Raw genomic sequence first — 19511 nt, forward strand, 5'->3', positions numbered from 1 at the left:
GACTTTAATGGGATTTGAAGGGGCTTCCAACACCTCATAATCCCTTCGCCACCGGCTAAAAGTAACAGTCAAACATGAGATTTTGTTTCAAAACTTCCTGATTGCTCACTCCAATCTTCGACTGTGGACTTAGGAGCGTAGGAGAAGTGAATAGAACGAGATACAAAATCTCACATTCGGCGAGGTGTTAAAAACCCTTCAATCCCACGAAACCTTTCTACATTCCACTATTTCAATGGTAAAATAAAAAGAGATAGAAATTATAAAATATTTTAATGTACAAATAAAAAAAAGACTAATTTATAATATCTAAATTTATCCTTCCATTTTCCACCAAGGGCAAAAAAGTTATATACAATTAAAAAATGTCAATTTCATCCCACCATTTAAGTTTCCGACAGATCATCCTCTATCCATCCTCACACACCTTTTATTTTTCTTACCGGAACACGGATTCATTATCCTTTGCCACTCGTTCTTTCACCACCCCTCCTTATCTTTGCCTTCTCTGCCCCATCTTCTTTGTATTTAAAAAAAGTGACTTAGAAAAATAAAACATTTTCAGTATTTAAAAGGGTTTTGATACCTTTGATCCGTATGTTAAAAGGGTATAAGATTATACTCCTTAAAACTAGGGAGAGCAGAACGAGAGGTGAACATAGGTGCTACACTACTTAAAGGAATCAGAACAGAAAAGTAACTTAAGATAAATCATGTAGGGAGTTAATGGTCATGCACAAGCCCCTTCAGTTCAGGCCTCCAAAAGCTTTTCCGCATGAAACATCTCGGAAGAACGAAAGTTTTATATGGATCATCCTCAGGGGCACAACCATGACTAGAAAAGTTTAATCAAAAACGCTAATTCGAAGAATTGTATAAACATTCAATCTCAGACATTCAATCCCCAGTTCAAAACTTCTAGTGGAGCTAGATTTAGAATCATCAGTCAAACAAACTTTTTTCAGAACTTCCTCAAAGTCACAGCTTCGAATGCAAGTACAGCTCTTAAAAAACAAAGGCATGGGAAGAACCGAGTAAAAGTGATTGATCGGTCATGATATTATAGCCTCTTCAGTTCAGGTCTCCAAAATTTTCCACACGAAACAACTCGGAAGAACTTCATATTGATCATCCTCAGAGGCACTGTTGTCACAAGTTTCACAGATACATAAATTGTTGAAAGAAAAATAAATAAATTGACGGCCAGTCAGCCAGCTTGTAATGATGCTTATGTTTAAGAACTGAAATTAAGGTCCTTTTCCCTCCATTCAATCTATCTCCTCTCACTGAATCAGGAAGAAAGGAATAGAACGATGAAAGAAATAGAATAAGATAATGTCCATATGATCTTAAGAAATGCTATTTGCAATTACAAAACAAATATCACCCTTCTTTCCTGCTTCCTATAAACCGCATAGCTATGAATTCAACAGCAAAGGTAATGTCGGGTGTATTCGTGCAAAAAATTTAACAACCAAACAACACATGATTCATTTAGTTCTTTTTCCAATTTTCATATATTTCTCCTCTGCCAATTTGGGCATCAAGAAATAGCAGAAATGGAGGACAATGGAGGTGCAAAGCTCACCCCCTACTCTTTTCTTCTCCCTTTAAAAAACCTCCTACAACCCCTGTCCTCTATCCCAATATATGATATGATCAGAAACAGCAAAAAGATATTGAGAGAAGAAACAGCGAAGGAACTACAACAAATCAGAAAGCAAATGCAGCAAATGGTCATGATTTTCAGCCCCTTCAGTTCAGGTCTCCAAATGTTTTTCCGCATGGAGCATCTCAGAAGAACGAAAGTTATATGCAATGATCATCATCAGAGGCATCAATCTATGACCTTCAAATCTCAGTCCTATACACTGAACAATCCCAGTGCGCTCAAACGCAAAATCAGTCAATATAATCATATGAAAACACACCTGATACCCATATCGCAAACATTCTTAGCATTAGATCATCGACAGAGACGTCCCATTACAGCAAAAGATTCGTTTCTTTTTTCCTTTTCTGGGGGACACCCATAAGCTCAGAAAACCATCTTTCTATGAAAGTAAATGTAGAACGAAACTGCTTTGAAAGATACACGACCAACAGTCAAGAACCCAATTCACCGAGGACAGGAAAAAAAGAAGAACCGATTCGACTAAGTTAAGGCAAAACTCAGCATGTCACGAACTCAAAACAGCGCACAGAGACAACACCACACAGCGTGAGAAGGGAAGAGTCAGCAGATGACACGCACGGAGAGACTCGGAAGGCCGTGCGGCGGTGAACTAACATTGAGGTACTTGAGACGGAGGTGTATATATAGATAGACCACAGGTCGACGAAGGTGCGCGTACAGAGAGACGACTGTTGCAGCAACAGCAGAGCCCTAAAAGCCCAATATCAGTTCGGCGGGTTTCCATCAAATGAGCCAGTCAGTTTCAAAGTGGGCTGGGCTGGGCTGGGATGGTCTGGTCTGGGCTGGTTATTGGCCCAAACAGAGCCAGTTTCAAGGTGGGCTGGGCTGGGCTGGGCTGGGATGATCTGGTCTGGGCTGGTTATTGGCCCAAACGGAGAAGCAGCTGGAAATAGAGCAAAGCAACCGGAGCATATACTCATCTCCAAATTGTACTGTCTCTAATGCGGAATTCCCTCTCTAATGTCTCTCACTCTCCTCTAGTATTTTTTAGTATTTATACTTGGTAAGTTGTGTAAATTAAATAACACGATCAGATGTTATAATTAAGAATTTCAACATTGACTTGAAATTATTTGATAAATTTGATTTTTTATAACGATATAACGCAATATATATTAACTTTCTTAATATTACAGATTTTGAAGTTTTATGGTAAAAATATATTTAAGGAAAAGAAATTAGCGTCGTGAGTATAGAGGAAAAAGACTGAATAGATGTGCTACCATTGGAAAGATAGAAAAGGGAGAGCAAGAGAGAGAATTGTCGATGGAGTCAGGAATAGATGGTTAAAAAATCAGTCAAAGTTAAATATTTATTCTTAATCTATGAAAAAACAAATTACTCTTAAATTTCTCTTCGTCTAATGAATGAATATCGAATTTCCACGTATAAAATTGTAGCAGTTGGGAACAAAATCTATGATGGTTTAGGATGTTCGGGTTTTTTCGACCGGATTCCATTAGATGATCTTTCTTATGGGAACGATACGTTGAAGTTTATACATTTTGAACAAAGAAAAGTGAAAAACTATGGGCAGTCAAAACGGGACTTGAGTTGGTTGGGACTTGGGTTTGAGGCAGCTGATTCTTGAGGTGTATTTGAAGGTCGTATGTCATTTATTACATTCTAATCGAGGCCATGTTGGCGGTCATGCAACTCTAGTTAGTCATATTCAGTCCTTATGACCACGTAATTAGTTGATTTGTAACGGAGCATGTGTATAGGGAAGGCACTATGTCTGCGGATTGGTTGACAAATTGTGCGGTGCAGTTCCCTCCCGGAGTTCATAGGCTGATTAGTTGTCCTCGAGAATTTGACCTTGTTTTGTTAAGTGATGTTATAGGAGTCATCATACCCCATCTTTTATATTGTTTGATTTTATTTTGATGTAATTGGGTCAAGATCCCATATTTACCAAAAAAAAGTTTCAAGAAAAGAAAATGAAAACATAGTAAAATTCAGCCTAACGTTCTTCAACAAGCGTTACATTCTTAATATCCTCGTCAAATGCAATTGCATAGCTACACATGACTAAAAGATAGGAGATGTTCTTGGGTGGTCCTATCTCGCTACATAGTGTGAGGAATCATCAATTAAAATACATAAAATTAGAGAATTGATATTAATTATTCAGATTACTGTCATAATTATTTTTTATTAAAAAATTGGAAGGAATAAGTTTAACAAAATTGAAAGTTAGACCAATTAATTGTGTTCTCCCTTAAATGTTATAGATATAGATAGTCAAAATATAATATCAAATACGAGTTAGTCATAATAGCTTTCACTTACTTTATAAATAGTATAGCCGTGCAGGAGAAGTATAGTACAGCAAAAGTACGTATATGCTATCGCACTGTTGAATGTGTCGGGAGAGGGGATTTACAATCATTTATTTTTCGGTATATAGATTATTAAAAATTATTTTACAATCGGTATTTATAGGTACGATAAAGCATCTTAAAAAGTTACAGAATTTGATATTACAAAGATCTTCTAAGAAACAAAGTATATATCTTAAATAAATGCCAAATGAAATATTCTAATTGCCAAACAGATATCATATACCTGCCAACTTCTAGACAAAGGGAACCAATTGGTACCACAGGAGCTCCCCCTGTCACGATGGATTCGTCAATAGGACCCTGTGCCTCCTCACCGGTACCCTCCATGGTGCCGTTCGGTCCGACGACTCCAACCTGTTGGTTTTTCCCCTCATCGGCCTTCTTGAACTTCTTGCGCGTCATACTCCCCACGTCCTTGGCCGTCTTCGTCACTGCACCGATGGCACTTTAGACCCACGAGGCCCCATCAGACACGTACCGGTTACTCAGTATTGTGGAGCCCACATTGCTCACAGTCTACTCGGCGATCGCAATGGCTGACTTGATCTTCTCCGAGATGTAATAATTACTGTGTAATATGTGTTATGATGGTGATGTACATTAGAGATGGATCGGACATGAAGCGGAATCGAATTTGGAGATGGGGTCAGTGAAAAACTTCAAACAACTCGGAGCATGGTAATAAAGAAGACGAACTTCGATGGAAACGAAAGGCTCGAGGCACAGAGGAGCTCTTCCTTAGTAAACATTTTTGAAGAAGGACATAATCACATGTACAGTCTACTGCACCAGTTGATTGCCATATTGTTCTTTACCTGTGCCGTTGTATAATCAACTGCCCGCAATATTACAACCAACCGCTCATGGTGTCAACCTTAATTCCTTTCCACTGAAATCTCAATTTCATCCACAAGTAATTCATCGAAATGCAAACTCAAAGAATTTGCAATATAATTTTAACATATTATGTATAAACACATACAATTGGACATATCATTACTTACCATAGACCTCATAGAGTCATTCTTCTGTACAAAAATTGATATAAGTGTCTCCATAGCTACATGACATGGGCAAAAGGACATCTCCATCGTCTCGTAATATATAGAAATAATAGCAAGCATCATTTCTAATGACTCAATAAATACTTTATCCATTTGAAGAATACGAAGAACTAACTAAATTATCAACCTATACTATCTGCAAAAGACAGATGATAAAAGATAAATAAATAATCCAAATAATTGTCATTATATTCTCTCATAAGAATAACAAAGTCATGAATTCTCAGAGTGCGTTTGGATTTAGAGTTGAGTTTTAATTTTAATTGGTTTGTAATGATTGCATTGTTGAATTATGAGAAAAAATGTGAAAAAGTAATGAATAGTTGAGAGAAAATAATGATTAAGTAATGATTGTGTTATTGAATTGTGAAAAAGTAATGAATAGTTGAGAGAATTTAATATTAAAAATTGAATTGAATGATAAAAAAATTAAAAAAAATGATTGTGTTGTTGAATTGAAGATAAGTTGAGTTGAGTTGAAAATTTTTTAAAAAACAAACACACCCTCAATAATCCTTTTTCCCCCTTGAATTCTAGCGGTAGTATATGGTGTTATTATATAAGAGAATATTCTAATTAACAAATAAAACGAATCTCATACAAGAAATTAGGAAAAAAATACAACAATTGAATAATCAATATCCATTTTCATAATTTAGCTAATGCTAACACTGATTTATTAGAATAGAATAAATTTCGCAATGGCCCAACTAACCCCAAATCAAATCTCTTTAATTTTTTTCTTTTTATTTTTCACATCCCAACCTACAATCAATTATTAATTTTAAATTACAAAACAAGAATATCAAAATGGTGATAAAAAGAAACGAAACAAGAAATAGCACATTGTCATGACAACTTGGGGCTAATAATGAGCGATTTTTGTACAATGAGAATAGATCTAGTGACGACGAAAAGGAATCATAGAAATGGAATAAAAATCACAACAAAAAACCCAAATTTCAAAAGAAATCGAGTTGGGGACGTGCCTGATGACAAATCGAAGTGAGAGATGAGGAGTTGTCGACAAAGCCAAAAGGCAATGGAGAAATGGAGGAACTGTGGAGATGGATGAGTAATTGGGAAAGTAGGGTAGAAGATGAGAAAATGTGAGATGAGGCAAGGGGTATACTGGGGAAGAAGATGATTTTTTCGCTTTACAATGGTAGGGCCCAACTTGGTAAATGAATAATAACATGCGTTGAGGATGGAAAAAATTTTCCTTTGACCTGCGGGTTTTTTTTTTGACGTATGGAAACATATGAAGACATTTCCTCGAAAAATACTTTCCTACCAAACATTATATTTGAAATCAATCCAAACAACCCCAGGAAACTCAGCTTCGACCTTCAGCCTTCAGCCTTTGGCTTTTTAGCTTCACCTTCACCTTTAGCTTCACCCCCACTCTCACACTCTCTCTCTCTATAGCGAAAGATTGGATATTTGGGGGAAGAAGAAGATGAAAAGCTCCGGGGAGAGATCGCGAGGGTGAAAGCGATGATTTTGATAGGGTTCTGGTTTGGTTTTTTTTTTTTTTCTGTTTTGAGTTTTTACTTTTTTCCTTTTTTAAATTCTTTGGGGTCAAAATTTCATTGTCAGATCGGATGGCAACATTGTAAGAAGGAAATTTTGCATACAAAGATAAGGTATCAGATGTTCAACTGCTGCTGCAAGATTCAAGATTGCAGTTGACAACATTTCTAACTAACGCTAACATTTGACTAATTGGTATTCTATTTTCGGTATAAGGTCTTTACAAGTATTCCCCTAGGTAGAATCACAATCCCGAACTCTTCATTCCTCTTCTAACTTTTTGATATAATAGATGATGATCCCTTTCAGGTTTGCTGGTGAAACGTACAATGATCGGACCAAGTGGCCCCTCTCCAAGTTGCTGAAAGACTTGGTAGTACAGACAGAGAACTCATTGGAAGTCGTCTTTCTCGATCTCGACAACCTCGATGTAATCCTCGTGGGGGACTAATCTCAGACCTAGCAGCAGCGGCGGCGGCAGCAGATCCCCTCTGGAGATCATGCTAATTTCCTATTGAGGACTATACACTTCATCGTGGAAATCAATGGAGCCCCGAGAATTAGTCTGGGGCAAGGAATGGTAAGGGATGCTCATGAAAGAATATATATCTACTAGTATTTTTATAAGCGCCGGTAATGAAGCATAAAGCTCCGATAGGTACTGGAAGATCCAGTTTATCAGTCAGCTGCTCTCTTGGAAGCTCCACTCCAGGAGTTGTTCGGCAGCTCGTAACCGAAAACAAAATGAAGCCTCTGATTGCGACGGAACATACAATTCGAGCAAATTAGAAATTGACAGAACGGCTCGAAAAGAATAGAGCCTCATGTTCGCAATTCCCATACGAATCCACACGGGTCCATTGGCTCTTCACTTAGGCTGACTAGACGCACTTTTCTCAAACAAATACGATATATTGAGATCTTCCATGAAGCGTGATTGGCTTTGGAGTTTGACGAGGAGTGACCAGTGGAACTTCAGAAACAAACAAGATCGATAGCTTTTGGAATGGAATTCGGAAAAAAAAAAAAACTTTATAACTGGTGCAGGTGCTGTTTAAAACTATTTTTCATAGCAGAGTTCTAACCCGCAGAAGAAGACTTGAAAATGGCTCATTGTACCTTAATTTGGCTCATCGTACACACCCCTATTCTTTGTCCCCCAAAATTGCTTTTAGCGAATTTCAAACCCGGCATAGTACTTATTGTTCGTCCACTTGAAATTAGCAATGTCACTTATGGTCCATTATATATATTATGATCATGCGTGATATTCTGGTTATATATATAAAAAATTCAAATTAATGTGCACAATATTGTATCACCGTCGACATTTTCTAATTTCAAAAGCTTTCACGAGCTTTTCATATTCTTTTGGCTTGTGTCAATCTTAAAAACTTTTCGCTATTATTTCGGTAAGCTGTGAATCGCAAGATTACGTCCCCTATCAATTGAGGCTAATCATTGCTTCGGCATTGCCTTGGTTGTGATCTTTTAATGAATCTTAGGCCCTTGCACTACAAATATAGTTCGTTCACTTAAAAATAGCAATGCCACATATTATAGAGTGATCATGGTTTTTCCATTTAGAAATACTGAAAAATTCAAATTAAGATTTGTGAGTAGATATTAGCTTTTATCACTCGACATATTAATTAGTATAATTTTTTAGAAAATTTGGATCACATATAGAAACTTTTATTTCATAATATTTACATATAAATGGTTCTTTTGTGGGATAAACATGTTAATGGTTTTATTATTAGTTTCAACCATATTTTATGAGAAGTTCTTCGTTGATCTTACCTGATCACATGGTATTAGGAAGCACTAATTAAATTAAATGAAATATGGGAATTGAAACTAATCACTTATTATTTTTTCATTAAAGAAATTTTATTGGTTATTTTCTTGCCGTGTCAATATAAGAGAGGGTCATTTTAAGATTTTATTATATATTCGTTATTTTATAAACTAATATGATAAATCAAAACGTTGATGAAATATTGTTACGTCCCGCGGTGTAGCACGGGTTGTATCCTAATCTATCTCTATATTACTTCAAAAAGGAAAATGAGTTCCTTCGTCTAACTTTTCTATTTCCTATTTTACCCCTATAGTTTGTGTTATATTTATTTAAGGACCGTTAGATTAAGGGCATAATTGTAACTTACACAAAAAAAAAACTACTCACTCTTCAAAAAGGAAAGGTCAAGTATAAGAAATAGTTTGACCGATAAAATTCATCAAAAAGCGTGAAGTATTAGTTAAGATGGTATAACTTACTACGGTGGGTATAAAGTAGAGATTTTGTTTCATAGACGGTTATGTTTTTCTAATGTTCACAATTAAAATGATATTATATCATATTATTATATTAGATTCATGAGCATTTCCTATAATCGAAAAAAAATTAATATTATATCAAATTTCAAATAAAAATTCGAAGGTTGAATCGTCTCTATCAATTTTATCGCCATTTTGAATTCCAAATAGAAATATAAATGATCAAAACATATCGGAACGAGATAAAAATTTTGTATGCCACGTGAAAGAAATCTCAATTTCACATTGAGGCGTGCTCACAATGTGAAAAATCTCCATCATAGGATTAGAGAACTCCACATGAAGAGGCATGAGACATTATGGATGGCTGTCTCAATATCACCGATCGGACTGGCCGGCGTTGACACGACAATCACGCTGCCTTGATTAGGTTCCGCTGCAGCTGATCCGATCCCCACCGGAGAAACCGCCCGCACGCAATCACATCCTCAGCCCCCACAACCGGTTAAAGGGCAAAACCGCCTGTTCCCACAATCACAAACCACACTCGAAATTTACCAAAATGCCACCCCTCCAACAGCACAGTTACTCCCGCCACTCGGAGCCCATAATCGTAAATTCAACTCCTCCCCTCCACACTGCTCAGCTTCAAATCGGATCCCCGTCGCCCCGAAATCACGACAAAAATGCCTCTTTTGAAACACAAAACAGTTCTTGGCACGCTGCTTTCGACCACAAGGTCCCATCCGCCTCATCTCCATGATCAGGTTCCATGCATGCAACAAGACGAAGAAGCCCGACCCGATACTCCCCGAAGGTTGTTCTAACTTGGGTCCTTCAGCATTGACGATGATGGAGAACAGCGATGTCCCATCTGACTGCAACTGGAAGAAAAGGGCCGAACCGGAGCTTTCGGGCGGCTTCCCCCATTCGAGGAGGAGCAGCGATGGTGTCGCTGCCTACTCCGGGCCATTCAGGGACAACATCAGTCAGTTCCTAGAAGAATGCGGAGAGTGGCAGGGCAAGGATGCTTGCTCCGTCGGCGGGTACCCGACATGGCGGATGGCCGTCGCGAGCGACACCGGCAGCTTCCAATTCTCGCTCTACGCCATCCAGGAGAACGTGGAGGAGTCTCCTCGGTCCATCTGTGACAGTTGCAGATGCGTTGGTGAGAGAGCGAGACCCTTTCGGTTTGCTTGATTAACTCCCGATTCCTTATCCTTTTTTCTTGGTCGGTTTTTGTTTTTGAACCATGTTCTTGTCCTTGGTCGGTCTTCTTGATTTCCTTCTGTTCTTTAAGGATTTCTCTTGTATTTTTTACCCATTATGGTAAATTTCAACAGCATCGATTTGATTGATTTTCTCAATCTCATGCCCGGCAAAGGGTCTTGGATTTATTGGTGTTTGAGCATTCAACTGTCAGTTCTATTAAGATTTGATTTGCTGTTATGTTTGAATATGGGGCCATTGGCTGAAGGTTGGAGTCACCATTTCGTGTCCAAGAGGAGGTACCACCTGATCGTACCTCCGGAATGCGAGTGGACCGAGCCGATGGGCGACAACATGTTGGAGCTCAATACCCATCTCTTGCACGGCATGATTCACTGCAACGGGTTTGGCCACCTCCTCTGTATCAATGGGAAGGAGGAAGGCCCCAACCCCTTCTCGGCCAGTGAACTCATGGATATATGGGACCGAATCTGCACTATCCTTCGAGTGCGGTACATTCACAGTCTCTTTCAGCCACAAGTTATTCATGCTACTGACGGATTTCCACTGAATTTGCTTGTTTTGATCTGTTGAATGAATGTTTTTGTAATGTTCCTATTTTGGTTTTCATTCTATTAGGAAAGTAACAGTCCATGACATGTCAAGAAAGGAATCAATGGACCTCCGGTTGCTCTGTGGGGTGGCTTACGGGCAATCCTGGTTTGGGAAGTGGGGCTACAGATTCTGCCGGGGAAGCTTTGGTGTGACTGAGGATAAGTATGACCAGGCAATTGAAATCCTCTGCTCGATAGACCTCAACGAGATTGTTCAGGATCTTTCCGATGGGTGTCATGGCAAGGCAATTCAAAGTATAGTTAAAAGCTATAGAGAAGCCAGCGATTCCCGATTAGTGACCATAAGCGACTTGCTCCAATTCATGCTTGATTCCAAACCCAAAAGATCCCGGTGTTCCAAACAGAAAACTGATTCATTGGGATCAACAAAGGATAATGATGAGAAAAGCTTTGCTGAAGAAGATTATGAGTTAGTTGAAGTCAGTGGATTGCTCACTTCTTTTCCAGATACGGAGTCGTCTCGGCAGCGATGGCCGGTTAGGAGACTTGAGCACACTGCTAAAGTAATTGCCTCCACACTAAAGAAGCATGAGTTAGAGTTCAGGGGAGGACGGACTAGTATGTCCCGCCAAGAGCTAAGGGATGCTGTGCGCTTGTACATTGGAGACACGGGTTTGATCGACTTTGCCTTAAAGCACATAGACAACACAATTGTGGGCAATCAGGTCATACGTCGCCGGGCAAATCCAAGAACCAGGACCCTAGAATTCATGCTCCAGGATGGTCCTAGAGCAATAAGAGAAGAGAAGCTTGAAGTCGAGGATTGCTCACAGGACCTCGATGTGCATAGGGACATCCTGTGTCTTTATGAGAATGTCCTTTACGGATACCCCGAGCACCATCCGGTGAGCTTAGCAGCACAAATCATCTTCGAAAGCAAGCATTTCGTGAAGGAGTGGCCACTCTCTGACTTCTGGGATGACAACGATAAGTTAATGAACGTGTTGTGCAGAGCAGTTCCCAGTTACCGTGAACTGATTACCGAGTTCACCAGACCACCGCCGCCCGGCGAGCATATCAGAATCCATAAATGCACCGATATCACGGAGATAAAATTGGCAGCTCAGAAAGCAATGCGTGACACATACTTCGTGACAGACCAGTTCATCGTGACAGATGTTAAGGTGCGCGAAGCAGGTCCGGGAGTAATGCAGGTTTATTCTGTAAGAGGAATCAGGATGGACTCTGGCACGGCGCTGAGGTACGAGGGCGGGCCTGACAACTGGGTGGTGGACTGCGTGTGCGGGGCCCGGGATGACGATGGGGAGAAGATGGTTGCTTGCGACGTGTGCCAGGTGTGGCAGCACACCCTGTGCAACGGCATTGAGCAGGACGAGGACGTTCCCCCGACTTTCATATGCGAGAAATGCAGTGATGGGAAGAAGACCAATATAGTAGGAACCAGGTCAGGAAATGACAAGAGTTCAGTAAGAAACTAATCGCAATAGAGTTGTTAATTTGTAATGGTGAAGATGGAGATGAAGGCGACGGTAGTATTTGATAAATTAAGTGCTTATTTTAGTTAAGGAAAGAAATGGATCGGAAGAAGAAATGAATGAATAATAATGAAAAAAGTTTTGTGAGAGATAAAAAGTGCCAGTAAGTGGGGAATGATTTATTTCATTAAATCAAAATTTTCTATGTATTTCATCAAGTGGTTTTTTGCTTAGTGATTAAGTGATTTACATCCTTATGTTTCATCGTTTCCTCTTTCTTACCTTCATTTTCTTTTATAACTAATTTATAATTAATTTTTAAACACTTATTTAATTAAATTGAAACAAACACATCCTAACTCTTTGATTTTAATTAACCTTTTGTTATGTTATTCAATATTGAATGGAATGTACCATTTATTATGGCTTGAGTGCTCTTAACCTTTTATCCTATAACTTACCCCAGTTATCGTTAAGTTGTTTTGTAACTAGTTAAACATTTATCTCACCATAGAATAAAGTTTGGATTATTATTTTTATTTAATTTAACAGATTTGCTTTGTTGTTAACAAATCTATTATAATACACTAAAGTAAACAAGTACTTCTGAGACGTCTTTTGAAAACATTCAGCTCATAATTAATCGTTTTTTGAATTACTTGGAGAATTTAATTCTTCGAAAGAAATTCGTGCATTTGTCCTGAGGAAGCTCAACAGTGAATGAATATCTTCAACAGTGGATGAATATCTTTTCGTGTTGCCAAGTCCATGCAATTTGGTTCACCCAAAAAAAGTTCATGCACTTAGCAAATTATCCATATTAATATATTCATGTATCATCCAAGATCAAATGGTTCAGGAAAAGTCTCCTATATGCAAATCTAGAAGGCAGCAATACCGCGGATAAGGGGAAAAAAAATACCAAATTTAACTGGTAAATACATATTCTTGATGTCCCGCCTAAAGGGAGTCCATAGTCCTAGTGGCCCAGCTAAATGGTGATTTAACATGGATTATACATCTCCGAACCAAGCCAATTTTGGACCAGCTTTTTGATAATGGAACCAACCAGCAAAAAGGATTAATGTTGTCCTTTATATAATTGATTGAATATTTTATGAAATTTAATTGAGTTTGTATAATATATTAGTTTGCTTCTATTTTGATGTTTCTGGGAAAAAATGATAGTTGTTTTGAAAAAATTTTTAAAAATAATTTACTGAATTTAAGAAAGAAACTTCATACGACATAATTAGTATGCGAAAACTCAAACAGCGACAAGAGAGTGAAGAAAATAAAAAATAAAAAATAAAAAGTGGGTCTTTCAAAGAAATTTGACGAAGAGAAGAGATGGAGAAAAATACACAATAGGATAACAGAATTGGAAGAATACAAGATAGACTTGAACCTCTGGTCAATTATCATTTAATTATAAAATGGGAATCTCACTTATAAGTGAACGAAGATATCTGTTGATATTAAACATGGCGATATAAATATAAAACGAGATAGTATTCTAATGATTTTCTATTGCCAACAAAGCCGCATTTACAAAAGAATGAGTACAGTACTCTTGTTAAGATTGAACAAATTAGAACTAAAACTCGTATATATAAAATTAGTAGTAACAAATTTATCTATATATAAGAATGAATATAATTTTTTTCGGTTACATAGGAGATTCAATGCCTAATACAATAAAGGAGAAATCCTAAATAATTAATAAAGAGACACGGATAATCTCACTAGTAATCGAACTTACGACCTCTAAGTCAACAGGTTAGGACATTCATCATTACACTGCATCTCTTTTTTATTAAGGATAAATAGAATTTACTGTGCATGTAAAACGTGAAACTTCCATTATAATATGTTATATGTCACAATCATAAATTAATAAATATTCAAATCTATGCTCTATCCTTACCGAGGAAAAAAAAAAAGCTCTATTTCTATTACAAACCGCATGTGAGGGGCGTCACTTTTATTTTCCCCAAACGTCCATTGCCAATCACCGGGGCCTGGCAGCCTGGCGGTAAGGCTTGGGATAATTGCCTTGACCGTCTTGCGTTCAAGTCTCCTTTCGTGCAACTACAGTTCTCTTAAGGTAAGAGTCATGTATGTAGTTAGAAATGTCTATAGGAAGATGTACACGAACTTGTAGAGTTTATGTAAGTTGTCCCCTACTGTTCACTAAGCGTCTAAGTGGAGGACCGCACCATGTGCGGGTATTTATGTCGGATTAAAAATTTTGGGGTCTGGAGAAGGTGTGACTCCCACTATAATAAACTCCTTTTTTTTCACCAAAAAGAAAAAAAAAATCCATTGCCACAATAACTTAATTAATTGGAACTACTAAATAACAAATAAAACTGTAAATATAATAAATTACTAATTACTCATTCATTCGATTTCCTTTATTCATGCAATCTATAATTATTATGTTTTTTGGATGTTCATTCCTTTAAATTTCCTATCCGTACTATATATATTAAGTATATTATATATAATATATTTGTAGCGTTTTTTATTAAGTAACTCAACTATATTTGTGTTTACTCACCCTTACTCTTATGTCCTATCACATGAAATTAGAAAAATAAAACTAATTGAATAATTTTATTAGTTCTAAATTTCAAATACTTGAGTTTACTGGACGAACTCGTTAGAGCTAACTTGCATAATATTTGGTCGTATAATATATAATTCTTATATAAGAAGCATTTTTTGAAAATATTACATGGATGATTACAAAGAATTATTCTACAAGAAAGATATATAGAAGTATTGACATGTTTTTAGAAAATGCACAAGTACAAAGAAAAAGGCCATAAAGAAAAAAGGTGCTAGAAAAAAGGCCCTCAACCACTCTAAGCAATCACATCATGTTACACGGTAATAAATTAATCATCTTGCTCGATGAGGACACGTTGATACAAATATAAGTTTGAATTAAAAGTGAGAATAGAAAAAGAAAAGGGAAATAAAGCCCTAAAAATATGTACTAGATTTGTCCGAATGTTTGTTAAGTCATTTTCAAGCTATGACAGGAGAGAAATATGCATATTATTCAATTTGGAGAACATTCAGGATTTCTATCTCTATTATGTTGGATTTGCCCGTACTTCCAAATAGATGCTAAAAATTCATCTCGAACCACTGCTGTCGGCTGGAATCATCCCAGAAGGAATACCATGGCTGGGCTCTGGTGTGGTGATTGGTAAGTTGTTTTTCAATTATATTTAAACCATTACCCTCCAGAGAAACGAATTCGGATTCTTTTTTCTTTTTTTGTCCTAAATATTAATTGCTACCTTTATTTGTAGAATAGAAGTCATTATGAGTTTCCTTTAAACCATATAACTCTTTTTCCAGTAAAAATTATTTTCTTGATAGAAGATTTAAATTTTCTTGGTGGAGGATTGTATTAGCTCCCTCCAATGCAATAAATATAAGGTAAATAGATATCAGAAAATTATGAACCTTAAACCTGTGTTTTGTAACGACCTACCACCGCTAAGAGTTTTTATCAATAAAAACACTAAACTTTCACCTTGATGCTGGATCTAGTACGATGTTACATTTCTCCGGCAAATAATCATGGTGTGCCATGAGCCAATTCAACATTTGAAATTGTACAGTTTATATTTCGTTGGGCCAACCTAGAGAACTCATACGTCTGTAAGAACACAATTTTCACTTCAAAATACTTCGTTACAGTCATTAAATCTGTTCAGTCCATCTATCTCTTGATTCTCAATTGATGCTAGTACTAATTTATCGCGAACCATTATTATGGGTTGGAGTATTACTTTCTTAACCTCTTATACTATAACTTACCCCAGTAAATTGCTAAGCTGGTTTGTGCCCTAGTTAAATAATTATCTCATCTTAAAGTTTGAATTATTTTTTATTTAACCGATTTACTTTGTTGTTAGTAAATTTACTTGGTTTTAAAGGAGTGATATCGCATCATAATACCATCTCTTGTCCCAGTGTTTGCTACACTTCCCTCAGCCTAGTCTGTTTAAAGAATTTGCCCTCTTCGATCCTACCCTAAAAAAAAAAAGGAAAAAAGAAGTTGCCCTCTTTCCTTTTTATTTTTACCTTTTGTAAAATAAACTTTTATGCCCGTATTTAAAAAAAAAGGGGGGAATATATCCTTTATTATTGAGATTTGAAAGTTAAAAATTTTGAAGCTAATATATATATAAAAAAAAGAAATACATATATATATATATATGGTTGTTGAAAAAAAAAAAAAGAGGTATTTGAGAATACCTCGTTACAGATCATTCGATCTGCCTTTTAATTATAACAAATAACATGTTATTAGTCAGTCTCGTTCCCTTGTGTTAGAGATTGCGTGACTTTAAACCAGTATACCAAGGCTTGCCTTGGTGATTGCTAAGTTATTTTAAAATATACTTAAACCATTACATATAGTAGACTGGGCTGGGCCTTACCCTTACAGATAAAAGTCTAAATCCAAGTAACTTTCCCATTTCATAGCCCAAATTAGTTTCATATTTCTCTTATATCGAAAAAAACAAACCAAACCGGAAAAAAAAATATTTTTTGTTATATGCTTCTTTCAAAGAAAAAAAATTATTGGACTGGCCATGCACTGCAATCAAAGTCTTCCTCATATTCGAGTAATGATGGTTTTCCATGTGTTAACGGATATAATAATTAGTATCACTTTTTTCTCTTCATGTAACACTAGCTACGAGCTCTCATTAAATACTAGGAAGTGAAAATAGTCGATAATTTTTCAAATATTTCGTCTTTCTTATGATTAATTCTTTTTTCCGTCAAAAAGTCAATCATTTCGACTGGTCAACCAAATCAGATTCGCCGCTGCGTTTAGCAAATGATATCAATAATTGCTAGGCTGTCTAACCACGGTTTGTTCATGAAACTGCATGTGTTATATTCAATTGCGTGGTGAAATCAAACCGGGAGAGGGGCGGAGGAGCTCTCCCGAATGAGAAAGGAGCATAGTGGAATAGATTTTTTGACTCCCACACGATTGCACAGCCTCTCCAATTCCTTTCACGAAGTCAAAAGAAAGGGAATATATAGTGGAAAGATTACAGCAAAGAAGGCGCAATTCGTTCGAGTTATTAATAATAAGGACAACTTCATAGTCCAAAGGGTTGAAATAAGCCACGAACGGTCTCATTCCCATTTCCTATTCCTTTGCCTTTGGGGCGCAGAGTCCCCTTTTCAATTCCTTTCAATCTTGCCTATCTCTTTTCCCCAATCCATTGCCCCACAAATGCATCTCTCCATGTATGCCGAGGTCCATAAATAAATATTAGCTTTTTTTTTTTGGGTAGAAATAGTACCTTTATTTTAGCTATAAGGATATATATATATATAATGAATAAGTAACAGTTTGCATTCACCATGTATTATGGTTTTACTTCATCGGGCGTAGCTGCATGAATGGTCCAAGCGCTAGTTGCGTGTTCTGTTCTTGTTTTAGGCATTGGAATAAGCCAATACCGATGAGGAAAGTGGTTTTGTTCATGGTGAATGAACAAGCTCAAGCTCTTCTGATCAGTTCAATATCAAGTCGGCATTTTCCGAGCCGCAGGTTGTAAAACTTTGATAAGATATATATATGTGACGGTTGATATACTCAAAGCTATTGGTTCGCTAGCAATCTAAATTATCCTTGTAGTTCAAACTCCATGCTTGATTGGATCAGTTGCATGAGTAAAAAATTGTTTGCTAAATGGGTTAATGGCTGAAAAAATCACAAACTTTGCACTTTTTCTCAAATTTAGCACGAAATTTTTGAAATGATACGTAAAATCACCAACTCACTTTTCGTTCTCACATCTAGCATTCTATTAATCCTCCCGTTAATTTTAACGGATTTTACTTAACGGTGCCATGTGGCGCATTCGGATTGAATGAGTGGACCCACTGAATTTATTTAAAAATTAATTATTTTGAAAATTTAAAAAATAAAAAATAAGAAAAGAAAAATCTAACAAAAAGGGAGAAGGGAGATCGGTGGCCACGATAGCCTCGATCGCAGCTGCCACACCCCAATTGGGGTCGACGACGAACTCTGTCATTGCCGGCGACCCTGATCAAGGGGGAGGGGGTGTGGTGGCCACGATCGAGGCGACACCAGCCAATCAAGAGAATCTCCGAAATTGGGGGTTTCTCTTGATTGGGGCGTGTGGCGCCTCAGTCGTGGCCATCGGCCCCCTCTCCCTTTCCCTCCGATTTTCCTTTTCTTTTCTTTTTTTTTTCTTTTTTTGAAGAACTAATTATTAAATAAATCTAGTTGGATCCACTCATCCAATCCGAATGCGCCACATGGCGCCGTTAAGTAAAATCCGTTAAAATTAAAAGGAGGATCGACGGAATGTTAGATTTGAGAACGGGAGGTGAGTTGATGATTTTACGAATCATTTGCAAAAGTTCGTGCTAAATTTGAAAAAAAATGCAAAGTTGGTATTAACCCCATTAAATTGAGGATATCATCCAACAACTTTATATGTGGCGTGCTCATTCTTAATTTATATCCACCACCATGTGCTTTAATATAAGATATTTACTTATAAAATTAAATCATACATAAATAAAGTACATGCAGCAGTCTTCCTGTTCAGATTGAGGAATTTTGATCATGAGATTCTTCTGATCAGCCACCATTAAAATTGATCGGAACCCTTTTGGGCAGCCTTTTGTTTTGTCTGCCACATCTTGCATGAGGACAGAAAACCAAGACAATTAATGAAGCCTTAAAATAAGGAACCAAAGGGCCCAATTTTGCACCTAACAACGACCAAAAGAGTGGAACCTCCCCAAAATTTTGTATATATCACCGAAAGAAAGCATTGCGACAAATAGACTTCCCGCATACTTTTTTTATTTTTCCCCCCCTTTTCTCATTGTATACAGTACAATCAGATAATAGATTGATCTCCATGCAAATAATCACTTTTCGTCAACAATCTCCCCCGCAAATTTTCTCCATTCCCGACTCTCTAATGAGATTACCTCGTAACAGAATCAATCTTCTAAATGTTATTCACAAAGGGAGTCCAATCCCCTCAATAACACCAATACTTGCTCCCAATGAGATGTATGTAGAGAGGTACATATGAGAGTATAGAAAAAGAAGAGGGACCATAATGCAATAACACCAAAGCTAAAAACCCATGCCAGCATCAACAGAAACATTCCATCAGAGTAAGACCAGGCCCCATTCAGCAATGATTATAATAAAAGAAAAAGAAAAAAACCAGACCCCAGCCAGACTCATCAGAGGGCCTATCAAATCA

The 19511-nt window shown here is 37.1% G+C and overlaps 1 protein-coding gene and 3 non-coding genes across 4 annotated transcripts; 1 reads left to right on the top strand and 3 right to left on the bottom strand.

Moving 5' to 3' along the window:
• Nucleotides 1-740: 740 nt before the first annotated feature.
• LOC116198319 lies at nucleotides 741-825 on the bottom strand. The gene has a single exon (XR_004155256.1). It is a non-coding gene; the product is annotated as a small nucleolar RNA Z159/U59 (small nucleolar RNA).
• A 240-nt stretch (nucleotides 826-1065) lies between these two features.
• LOC116198320 lies at nucleotides 1066-1142 on the bottom strand. The gene has a single exon (XR_004155257.1). It is a non-coding gene; the product is annotated as a small nucleolar RNA Z159/U59 (small nucleolar RNA).
• A 607-nt stretch (nucleotides 1143-1749) lies between these two features.
• On the bottom strand, nucleotides 1750-1836 carry LOC116198316. The gene has a single exon (XR_004155254.1). It is a non-coding gene; the product is annotated as a small nucleolar RNA Z159/U59 (small nucleolar RNA).
• A 7756-nt stretch (nucleotides 1837-9592) lies between these two features.
• On the top strand, nucleotides 9593-12419 carry LOC116194449 (PHD finger protein MALE MEIOCYTE DEATH 1). Its single transcript, XM_031523254.1, has 3 exons — nucleotides 9593-10089; nucleotides 10399-10642; nucleotides 10770-12419. Exons 1-3 carry the CDS (start codon nucleotides 9681-9683, stop codon nucleotides 12202-12204), a joined length of 2088 nt encoding a protein of 695 aa, XP_031379114.1. The 5' UTR covers nucleotides 9593-9680; the 3' UTR covers nucleotides 12205-12419.
• The last annotated feature ends 7092 nt before the right edge of the window (nucleotides 12420-19511 follow it).

This window comes from Punica granatum, chromosome 2, assembly GCF_007655135.1.
Source record: "Punica granatum isolate Tunisia-2019 chromosome 2, ASM765513v2, whole genome shotgun sequence".
NCBI classification, from domain to species: domain Eukaryota; kingdom Viridiplantae; phylum Streptophyta; class Magnoliopsida; order Myrtales; family Lythraceae; genus Punica; species Punica granatum.